Source organism: Ctenopharyngodon idella, chromosome 9, assembly GCF_019924925.1.
Source record: "Ctenopharyngodon idella isolate HZGC_01 chromosome 9, HZGC01, whole genome shotgun sequence".
Taxonomy (NCBI): domain Eukaryota; kingdom Metazoa; phylum Chordata; class Actinopteri; order Cypriniformes; family Xenocyprididae; genus Ctenopharyngodon; species Ctenopharyngodon idella.
Window position 1 is genome coordinate 24,340,218 of NC_067228.1, and position 12,178 is coordinate 24,352,395.

A 12,178-nucleotide genomic window follows, 5' to 3' on the forward strand; every position below is an offset into this window, starting at 1 on the left:
CTGCACCTTCTCTGCTTTAATATTTAATTGTTGGCCTTACACCACACCCCTGTAAAAATGCTCTTTTGGTCACTGAGGTAATTCATCTTTTCAAATTAAATGGCCTGGTGACATCAGCATAAGGAGTAGATTATTTTACTTTTCCTTCATTAACTTAATTATTTGCCTATCAGTAAACCCCCCTGAGTAATTCATATTTGAGAGGCTGTGGCCATAAATATCAAGGCCCGCATTGTTTATAATGCACTGTAGATTCATCTGCGCTTTAATCACCATCTCTGTCAGCTAGAGGTTAAAAGGGAGAGGAGAGTGGGACGATGAATATGTAGGATGGGGTAATACTCATTTACAGTTTTAAACCTTTCGCTCATGTGCCAGACGCATAAACATTTGTATTGTATGCAGCATTTTCACATCCTCAAAAAAACAAAAAAAGTGTTCAATGAGAGCAATCTTCAATTTTGTTTATTTCCCTTTGTCTCCAAGTACATATTTTACCAGCAATCTTTGAAGGTCACACAATCCTTCAAACAGAGTCCTGATATCAGTTGAATAAATTAGATATATAATCTATAACAGTTAAATAACATTAAAGACACCAACAGCAACAACATGACAAACTAATGGACTAACTAATGAACCGTTCACAGTTTGCCCTTGTTCAATATTTGCCAAGGATTTACCAGTTCCTCAGTGTTTCTTAGTCAATGGTTACTGGAAGAAAGCTGACGCTGATGACCTCTGGACAATTTCCTGTTCCTCAGCATCCACTCTTGACTACATACTATTAAACAAAATGTGTCCAAAAGACCAATGAGCACAAGTGTCAGCCTGTGACTTTGAGTGGAAAGGCCTCCTCATTTGGTTCAACAGCTTTTCTTTTCTAAGCAAAATGTCCATATTAACATATATAATAAAGAGTTTGATCACATAAGAAAAACAAGTTAGTTTGAAATAGTGTACATTTGCAGTTTACAAGCAGCCTTCAAGAAAAAATATTAAGTGCAAATAAACTGGAAGACCATTTTCATGAATCATTTAAGACTTTTTGACTATAAACATCCTGTGAGTATTCATGGACAATGAACTCATCGGGTCTAATGGGTTAATTTTGACATCAGTCTTGAGGTGCTGGATTTTAAACCTTGATGTAGTTAGCTGTCCAATTCATGAATTGACATGCCATTAATTCCTCATAACCCTAGCCTGATCTTTCGGTCTCCTCCGATCTCTTCCAGGTCGTCATCAGAGTAGGAGCCATGAGAGCTGTAGCTCAGCGCGGAGCTGTGCTGCAGGAAGTCCGAAGGGTGAGATAGACCTACATTAATGGATTTTCTGAACTCTTCCTCTTCTTCTTCATCTTCCTCCTCTGCATCCAGATCCTCATCGTCATCGTGTGCACTGCAGCGACTGAGGTCTTTGGGTTTGTTTCCTCTCTTGCCTGACTTACAGCCATCTGTTTCCAGTTGCGCAGCCTGCTCTTTAGCTTTACGGCTGCGCTTCCACTTCATCCGTCGGTTCTGGAACCAAATCTTCACCTGGAAAATACATCACAATCATTTACATAAAGGTTGATCCATTGGTATTAGCATTTGGGAATATTCAGGAGCTTTTTATTTGAATGATGATCAAAATTATTTTGTTGTCTCTTTGTTCTCAATATGTTGAAAAACGTATGAAGGTCTACCTCTAAACCTAACCAGCAGTGGGGCGTAAGCAGATTGTACGAAAACGTACAATTGAAATTGTACAATTTCATACGAATTAGCTACCAATTCGTTAAAACATAAAATTGTTACGAATTGACATGAAAGTGTGTTGCTTTCTCCTCACCTGCGTCTCAGTCAGCATGAGAGATGTGGCCACTTCAAAGCGTTTGGGTCGTGATAGGTACTTGTTGAGTTTGAACTGGTTTTCCAGCTCTAGAAGTTGCTGGCTGGTGAAAGCTGTTCGTGGTCTCCGGCACTTTCCAATCAGACCAGACTGAGGTGCCCCTGAGAAGAGAGTTTGTTGATACAGGAGGTGTAAGACTTATGCCAAAAAACAAAGACATACGGTGAAGACACCAAGCAGACGCAGCAAACAAGAACATATTCACCTCTTGTTACTCCCCCCTAATAGATAATGATAACAGCTTTACTTCAGTTTATTGTTGATGACAGGGCTGGGAGATATTGCTTTAGCGGGACAATAAAACACCAGAGAACACCATTAACTTAATGAAAATTCAATAAATGCTACCAGATAACTTTATTGATGAAGCTCAGACCATTTTAAGTGTTTCTTTATAGTTTTCCTTTCGATGAAGGCTGTTTTAATGGAGTTGTCATTTATGATGCTATGAAAAGACTGAAAATAAAAAAAGCTTACATTATAGTTCCGTTAGCAGTAAATACTGATTCAATTATGCTAGAGAATATTTATGGCATGTGAGTTCACTTTATTGTGTTTTTGCAGAGAGAACATAAATGTGTTACATATTTATGTAATGTTATTTTTCCTATATTTTTGGATTCATAAAGGTTTATAAATGTAACTATATTTGTAACATTATTTACTATGAAAACTATTTAAAAAAAAAAAAAAAAAAAAAAAAAAAATATATATATATATATATATATATAAAATTTAATGGAAATCAGCATAGTTTTTGCTTTGAAATTACATACTTAAAGTGGCACCATTTAGACATTTTTAATTGCTTGACAACACTTTTTTTTTTTTTAATTTAAAGTAAGTATACTTAAAGAGTAAAATACATACCGCTGTAGTCTGCAAGGCGAGGCATTATGAGTCCTGCCCGGAGCCAGTGTTCTAACGGAAATGAACCGGCCACGGCTGCTGCTTTCAGGTGGTCCTGGTACGGATGCGCAAAACCAGAATACGCGAAGGTGGGATGCTGCGCTCCAAGTGCCGCGATGGAGTACATAGGTGAGGGATACATTCCTGGCATAGACCCTTGAGAAAGTGACGTTAATCCCGGGTGAGAAATGTTTAGCATGCCTGGCTTGGGTATGACCCCTGTCTGAAGCTGAAAAGCGCGAGTAGGAGAGTTTTGTGTCCGTTTGCATGTTGCGGGCTCGATGTCAGTACCTTCATTGCACAGTCCCGGGGAGTCCTCGCGAACTATCCGCTGAGAGCTCTCTGACAACAGAGCGTCTATTCGAAAGTTCTTCGACTTATCCATGGAGCCGAACTTTAAGTGTCAAGTACGGTAAGAGCTAAAATATGGTTATAAATTAGTTAAAGAGTTTCTTTTTTCCTTCACGCTAGGCCTAAATTTACAATTAACTCTTCCTTAGGCCACTGACCTGACCGTTGGTAATACTGTCTAACTCTTTAAGACAGTTGTTGATATTTTGTTTCTCTATAACTGTGTTTTCATCTCTATACCCGTGACGCAACACTATGCCTGGAGGGCGAGCAGGCATCAGTTTTTGACTGTCTCGCGCTCTAGCACGCTCCTCCTAAACACTCTCTGATTGGTTCATTTGGATGCTCTTATAGTTCGGAATCTTCCAATATATTCTAATTAATTCACTACACACGCATTTATTTCAACATCAAGACATACATTTCACATCTCTTACGACTTATCGGTCGATTGATAAGAATATATATATCGGCCACACAAACATTTGTTCACAACAATTGGTCTTTTGGAAAAATAATTTTGGTCTACCAACAGTTTGCAATAGGACAATAGGCTATTAATAAAACAGCAACGTAAACAACAATAAGCGATTAAGTAAATGTGTTATAGGCTGAGATTAATATACGAAAAATTGTTATTTTACACTAAATACTGCATACATTTTTTTTTTTAGCAAACAAAATATCTCACAAATAGTTTACATATTCATTCACATTATCGATATGATTTCAACTGGTGATCTATGTTATTATATTTTTCTTATTTCACAGTATGAAAAGGGGATTACACTGTATGTTGTTATGGCAATATTATTTCACTTTATTAAACTTGATTTTCCTCATCAGTAATTACATTCGTAAAATGTTTAAGATTTAGATGTTTGGTGCAAGTTAATAATAGAGTCACATTATTAATTAAAATTACAATGTTAGAAATATTTTAAATAAGCCTACATCATTTTAACAAACAAACAAAAAACAATTGTAAGAATAGAATCGAAACCTAAAGTATTTTTTTATTATTGCAAATTATAAATATATGTCAAATGACGTACACAAATCTTGTAATATGAATTGGTTCTGAATAGCCAGTCGTGTAGGCTATGTCCTTGTCATGTCACATTCAGATGGTAATTCAAATTTCACTCAGACTCCTTGACTAAAGTATATTAGAGCATCGAAGAGGACTTAATTGTGTTCAGAGGAAGAATTAAACATCAATTCCACTCTTCTCGAAATTAAGTTTCAGGTTTCTTCTGAATGGTGGAATATATACTTAAAGGTTCAAATACATTGCTAACTAACTCACACTAACCTTGACAAAGGGACAATGGCGGACACGGACAGGTTGACCTTTTCCACTCCGCGCGCTCGCAGGTGCGATGCCGCCTTGCTTTTCTCACACTAGTATGCGGCGTGTTTGCATGACCACTCGCTCACCCTTGATTCTTATCTGGTGCAAACATATACTAATGCACAAATAAATCAACAAGCATGATAAACGCGAACGGGCACGCTGCAGTTGTAATGTTCTGTCATTATCTGCCGGTTATTTGCTGCTTGTTTTTCCAGTAACTAATGTCGAAACAACCGTTTATTTGCACGAGAGCTGCTGAGACGTTTGGAGAGAATAACGATCTGACACTGTGGTAGCGTGCCAACACGGAAGAAAGTGCAGTACAAAAAAAAAAAAAAAAAAAAAAAAGCCAACAAAAAATCATTACTGTGTCAAAGGCTGAGCAAAGATTCAAAAACGAGAAAGAAGCCAATATTATTTAATAGCTCAAAATCATGGCTTTTACACCCGAGGTGAACTGCTGTTGTCTTAACAATTTAACGTTCAGTTATTTGAAGAATCTCTTTTTTTCTCTCTCTCTCTATGAATAGTTTTTCTCATGGGAAGTCTGGTAATGCTCTCAGCACTGTCAGTGAGTTCCCAGACAAGACCTTGAGGTTATAATTAATCTCAGTTCATTAGGAAGATAAAGGTCAATTATTAGGCTTCTACCTGTCAATCATTAACAGTGGTAGGGTTTAAACACAGCAGAACAGATAATAAACGGATTTGTCTTTCTTTTCTTTAATTTCTGGAAAGAAAAATAATATATTTTGAGGTTTTGAAAATGGCCAATGCAAAGTAGGAGGGACCAAGTGATACAAATTCAGTGTTACAAATATTAGCCTCCAACAACACAAAAGTGCTGTTTGATGAAATATATATTCATGCAATATATATATGTGACCCTGGACCACAAAACCAGTCATAAGTCGCAGGGGTATATTTGTAGCAACAGCCAACAATACGTTGTATGGGTCAAAATTATCGATTTTACTTTTATGGCAAAAATCATTAGGATATTAAATAAAGATCATGTTCCATGAAGATATTTTGTAAATTTCCTACCGTAAATATATCTAAAATGTATTTTTGTGAGTGGATATGCATTACTAAGGACTTCATTTGGACAACTTTAAAAGCGATTTTCTCAATATTTTTTTGCACCCTCAGATTCCAGATTTTCAAATAGCTGTATCTCGACCAAGTATTATCCTAACAAACCATACATCAATGGAAAGCTTATTTATTTAGCTTTCAGATTATATATAAATCTCAATTTAAAAAATTTACCTTTATGACTAGTTTTATGGTCCAGTGTCACAAATATAAATGCAATAAATTCTTACTGTCAGTGGCTTACTTTTCATTTAATCAGAAATTAAAATAATTAGACGACAATTTTAACATTAGGCTTTTTCATTTTTTTCTTTTCTAAACTGAAATATATTTTAGAAACAATTGCATGAACATAAATATTTTTTTCCCTAATAACTGTAAAATTCTCTCAATTAATGTTGGAAAATTAATGGGATTTTCTTTGAGCATGGTACATTCATCTCTCTCCAATATCAATATAAATTTTGGCAAAATAACATGTTAAAAAGAATGATTTTTTAAAATATTATTATTTTAAGGAACTAAATTGAATTAGTTATGAAATACTAATATTATTAATCAGTATAAATATTATACAATATAATTAGTAATAATTAATAAAACTTTTTTTTAGATGCAACATTGTGTTAAAAAGGACAAGGAGCACTGGCCTCTGCAAACAATAAAATACAATAAGTACCACATTAAGTACATTTTTTGGGTTGGGAAGGACAGCTGTGAAAATGAAACTATAGTTCATTTAAAAGAAGATCAATTAGCACAGCTTATATTCAATTGCAAACAATTTGTTAAAAAACAAGGTACAAAATAATATCAATAACTAAATTAATGTAGTGAATTAGGTGCCTAGTGGTCCCTAAAAGTGTTCAACTCCCTGTGCAAAGAACTAAATAAGAGAGTGACACAAAAGAAGCCATTAGTCAAAAAGAACCATGTGAAAACTCATCTGGAGTTCTGCAAAAAGCATAATAATGAGCAGGTTCTGCCCTGATCTTCACTAATTCCGAAACTGTGGTACTATTTTAAAATTGTTGTTTGGCTTAACTGAGCAACCATATCCAACTGGGTGAATGGGCCAGAAACAAATGTTTAGAAATCTAAATGTATGCAATGTTTTGTGCAATGTTTCATACTTAATATTATTATTACTGCAAAGCATCTTTTACAAATGTGAGAAATGAATAACTATGCAAATACAGATTGTTTCTTGGTTAAAAATATTTTAGTTAAAAAATGTCTGATGAAAATGTTGAGAACTAAATTTTAGCGTAAGAGTTAAATGTTAACACTTTCACAACAGATCTACAAATAAATGTCCTCTTTCTAAAAAAGGAGACCACAGATGCCTAACAAGCCTGCCAAAAGTGCAAGCACTCTGCATTCTGGCTGTCCAGAAGGGAGCCAACACTTGTATTCAAGAGACTGTAAAAGAGCCACTGAATGGACAGCTATTCATACACAAATGTGACATGGACTGCCCCTTTCGTAACTGTCTGACCTTTTGCTCTAGGTCAGATGTAAAAAATAGCAATGTGCAGTGCTTGTGTAGATTTCAGCGTTAAAGCTAAGGAAACAACCTATGTGCCGCTGTCTAATTTCCAATTCCAGCCTTCCTACTCAGCGAATTTAACTCTTTGTCCAGACCTACCAAAAGTTAAAATTGCATGCTGAAATCCACTGAATGGTTGCGTCTTATTTTAATTTCCATTCATAACCATCCCATTGTTGCACTCTTGTGTCCTTGTGATTGACCAGAGGGAATTGAAAACTTCCTCAGTAACCAGGGCTGGGCGGTGCAGGTTAACCAGTTCAGGCCTGCACTGAATCGTTTGATTAATGACGGCTATGTTGCAGAGACATCAAGACAATGGCAGAGGCAAGAGGGGTGTGTTTCTGGATAATTACTGGTAAATCCTACCGTTGTTGAGTTAAAGCATAACAGAAAGTTCAACACACACACGTGCACGTACTACACAGAGAGGATGACTGGGATGGATAATTAGTCCCGCGGAGCTGCTAGAAACATCTGTTGCTCCGGAAAAAATGGTGGCAACATCAGGAGCTGGTGGCGCATCGTGGGTGGTTCTCTCGCTGAGATAGAAAGACACAAAGGCATATTTCTCTGTTACCAATTATGGGACATTTCATAAATAAATAAATAAAAGTGTAATATCAATTGTAACATTATACAGTGCCCTCCACAATTATTGGCACCCTTAGTAATTATGAGCAAAGGCGGCTGTGAAAATAAATCTGCATTGTTTATCCTTTTGATCTTTCATCAAATATTATTATTTATTTATTTATAATATCATAATTGCCATTGCACTTTATTTATTTATTTTAATGAAATGTATTAAGTGCAATATCAATTATTTATTTATTTATTTATTTATTTATGTATAATGTCATAATTGGTATTGCACTTTATTTATTTATGTATTTATTTATTTTAATGAAATGAATGAAGTGCAGTATCAATTATGACATTATACATTTAATAAAAAATTGTAAATAAAGAAATAAAAGTACAGTACTAAATATGACATTATACATTTCATATAAACAAATAAATAAAAGTACAATACCAAATGTGACATTATACATTTCACGTTTACACGACAATTATGTTAAAAAATAATTATATAAAAACGGAAAAAGTTTTTACTTTACGCTTTTCGCATACAGATGACAATGTTGTCAAAACAATCCCCGTTCACACGGATAAAAACGCTTGTATTATTCTTGACAGGCCAGTAGTTGGCGATGTCACTTTGTAAAGAAACACTGGGGCCCTATCATACCCCCGGAACAAGTGTTTTTTGCTAGTTTCAGCCCGATGTAGTTGTCATTTTCACGTCTTGTGCCACGTTGTTTAAATAGCAAATGCATTTGCGCCCATTTGTTTGCCCATGGGTGTGCCGGTCTGAAAACGAGGTGTGTTCAGGTGCATTGTTGGCGCGTTGCTATTTTGAGGCAACTGAAATAGACTGCGCCATTGACCGACTGAAACCTGGTCTAAAGTCAATGCCGCAGTATTTTTTTTTTTTTTGCACAAACATGCCAAATATTAAAAATAAAAGAATTACAATGTAAAAGATTATTATTGTGTGCATAAAGATAAAAATGCTTTGGTGGAATCCGGCTTGTCCCGTAGATGGTCTGCTCATGCGCTTTAACCTCATGCACGAGCAGATCCGTTTCCTCGCTAGAGAAGCGTTCAGTTTATCCGCTTGCAAATTCCACCATGTAAATAGCGAATCTGCTATGGCACGAGCGCAACTGGCTTTAAAGGGAATGGGAGATGAGACTCTGATTGATTTATTGCACGTTATGCCCAAAACACACCCACGACTCATTAAGAGAATAGGAACAACCTTTTTAGACAATGCGCCGGGTGCGCCAACCATTTTTTCCGTTGTTAAACTAGCAAAAGTGGATTTGGACACGCCCTAAGTGCACTTGCGCTGTGCGCCTCAGACCATGCGCTTAGATCATTAAAATAGGGCCCTATATGTAATACACATGCGCATGACGTCACGTTTTCACAAATTCGCTTTTTTTGTAGTTTACATAGAGACAATAAAGGTATAGTTTTCAAAACCTTGCGCTTTGAAACCGGTTTTCAAAAGTGAATGCCATTGTCGTGTAAATGAACAGTCAAATGCATAAAATATTTTCCATTTTTAGTTGAAAACGGTGTCATGTAAAAGGCCCCAAAGTTAAAATGACTTATACAGCCATTTTGATTATACTTAAAAATTTAAGGCAGCAACTTATGTGGATTTTTTTACAGTATATATTTTAATGAAACATTTAATAAAATGTATACATTTAATTAAAAAAGAATGGTAAATAAAATAAACAAAATATGTGCCATGAAATCTCCTTCCAGACATATAAAATATTAAAAAAAAGTTTAATCAGAACATTTCTTTGGGGCTATTATTGCTCCTGAGCCACAATAATTTATGGGATATCATTCCAGATTTCTGAACCACAATGTAATAACTTCCAAAGTATAGCCGTATTTTTATATGTCAGGGTGAAATTTAATTAGCAAAGCAAAAATCAAACAACATGCACAGAAGCAGGGCTGAACTGCCGTGGCCTTTTGTGTATGGGTATGTGTGTGTTTGGTCAGTCTGGAGATATATAACAGGACAGGTATGATGGATAACTACTACATCTAATCAGGCTCTATGTTTATCTTCCAGGACCATCCTAGTCAGCTCACAGATTCATCCAGGGTTGTATGCGTGTGTGGCTGTCAGAGGTGAGCAAATTAAATATGACAGTTCAATTAGCCCTGCTCGTCCAAATGGTTGCACCTAATCCTGCTGTAGGATAAGCAGCCCCACCCACCAATAGACTATATGTTTTTTAATCAAACAGTTCTCACTGTGGCAGGAATGAAGGAACCTGCACATGCAGCCATAATTCAAAACCATGATTGAAGCCCACCTCACCTTTCTGAATTGTGCACCCTTCCCATAGCACACATGCTAAGTAATGCTTTCTTAAAAATACAAGAATGAAATTTGCATATCTTAAGTAGAAAGCATAAAAACAAAAACACAACAAAAACTGATATCCTTTAGCTTTTAACTCCAATGGAAATTTATATAGTCTACACACCATTCGCCATTTTCCTGAATAACCCTGAAACAAACATCTGTGTACAGCCTGCGATCCCTTTATGTACTGATTATGTCTGTGCTTTTATATCATAAACCTGTCATTCATAAATTACAGCATCTGATTTCCATCAGGAATTCATTAAATATTCTCTTAGATAATGACATGCACACATTAAATCTCAGTGTTTGTCTGGAAGGTTGTCGTTAAAATTTAATATTTGCTTTGCAAATCTATGCCAATTTGCAGAGTGACTGCATAGGCTGCTAGGTGTATTTAAATGTGTGATGATCTATGGGGGATCAAGTCAGGGGGCACAAAAAGGGTCCTAGAAAGCATATTCTCATCCAGAAACAAATCTCGCTTGTGAATAATTTAATATCTTGACCATTACTGAAACTTGGGTCTTTGGAACACTAGTAAATATGCTGCATTTTTCAAATTTAATATTTTCTCCCTTTACAAATAATAGTGAAAAGTTGAATTGAAAAACTGATATTTCAGAATGAAATTGGGAATATTCCAATAAGCATATTGTGTTTCAATGGAAGCAAGAACATCTGATCTTTTTTTTTTCCTTTTTTGACTTTTTTTTTTTTTTAACAAAAAAGTGTAAATTCTATAAAAATCAAACTCTAAAACCTGTTTATTTACACGTTTTAATTAGATTTTATTCTAGTTCAGATAATTTCCATGTTGACTGTCTTGAATCATCAAATAACAATATAATTTTCAAGTTTAATAAGTTTGGCAATTATCACTGTATTCAAAATGATTTTGCGTGCAATAAGCTGGACAGTACAGCAGGATTGAAGATCAACAACAATAGCTGTTTCCATCCACCTATTTTATGAGCATTTTAGGATATCGCATAAAAAAAAAAAAACGCTGGATGGTAACAAGATGTGAAAAAATTCTAAAAATGCTCATAAAAACTTATGCGCTCAATTGAGGTGTATACATTTTTTGTCCGATAAAAAGATGTGCATAAACTATGACGGAAACACATTTAATCGAATAAATCCCTCGATGTGCAACAAAAAACTCACAACTTTGCAGTGGATGTGACTGGATAACTAGACTAACCAGTGGACCAATTTCATTGCACTGCATCTCAAATGTTGGTTTGATCATTCTGAAATGTCAAAGTCTGTCATCAGAATGATTTGGTATAATGGCCTCCCAGAAGCGTTTCACATGATTGCGTTATGAATGCACAATAAGCATTCAAATGCAAGAAAACATGATATAACATGATTCTACAGATATTTTGTACCAATTTTGTTCTCTAGAACACATGGGATGGAAATGCTGCTTTATTCACAAATGTTTATGCGACATTACAATTTTGCGCATAAGTTTCCAAAATTCGCAACTTTGGATGGAAACATAGCTAATGAAGAAGGTTAATATACTAAGTTTTGAGAAAGTTGGGGAATGTTTGCAGTGTTGGGGAAAGTTACTTTTAAAAGTAATGCATTAGAATATTGCGTTACTCCCTAAACAAAGTAACTAATTGCATTACTTAGTTACTTTTTACGAAAAGTAATGTGTTACATTACTTTTTCATTACTTTTTCTCACCTGGACTGGGCTTGCTTGTTTGTTTTTTAATAACAACAAAAAAGTTCTATTTTTGGCCAATGTAAAGGCCCTTTCACACCAAAAGTGAAATGAATAAGCCTCAGGCTGAAGGAAATAAAAATTCATGCCTCATTTGTGAGGGCACAGCTTAAACAAACCTTAGATATTTTGTTGTAAATTTAAAGGTGCAATGTGTAAAATTTAGGAGGATCTACTGACAGAAATGCAATATAATATACATAACTATATTTTCAGTGGTGTATAAAGACCTTACATAATGAACCATTATGTTTTTATTACCTTAGAATGAGTCATTTCTATCTACATACACCGCGGGTCCCCTTACATG

General features: G+C 35.2%; 1 protein-coding gene across 1 annotated transcript; it reads right to left on the bottom strand.

The window, feature by feature from the left end:
* Positions 1 to 449: 449 nt before the first annotated feature.
* mnx2a (motor neuron and pancreas homeobox 2a) lies at positions 450 to 5,155 on the bottom strand. The gene is made up of 3 exons (XM_051905696.1): positions 2,764 to 5,155; positions 1,834 to 1,994; positions 450 to 1,538 (listed from the first exon to the last, which is right to left on the bottom strand). Exons 1-3 carry the CDS (start codon positions 3,185 to 3,187, stop codon positions 1,194 to 1,196), a joined length of 930 nt encoding a protein of 309 aa, XP_051761656.1. The 5' UTR covers positions 3,188 to 5,155; the 3' UTR covers positions 450 to 1,193.
* Positions 5,156 to 12,178: the final 7,023 nt, after the last annotated feature.

Excerpts from the sequence above, each read along its gene's own strand:
- mnx2a (XM_051905696.1), bottom strand. The coding sequence starts at position 3,187 with ATGGATAAGTCGAAGAACTTTCGAATAGACGCTCTGTTGTCAGAGAGC. Across the intron at positions 1,995-2,763 it reads TCGCCTTGCAGACTACAGCG|GGGCACCTCAGTCTGGTCTG; the intron begins GTATGTATTTTA and ends CTCTCTTCTCAG. Across the intron at positions 1,539-1,833 it reads TCATGCTGACTGAGACGCAG|GTGAAGATTTGGTTCCAGAA; the intron begins GTGAGGAGAAAG and ends TGTATTTTCCAG.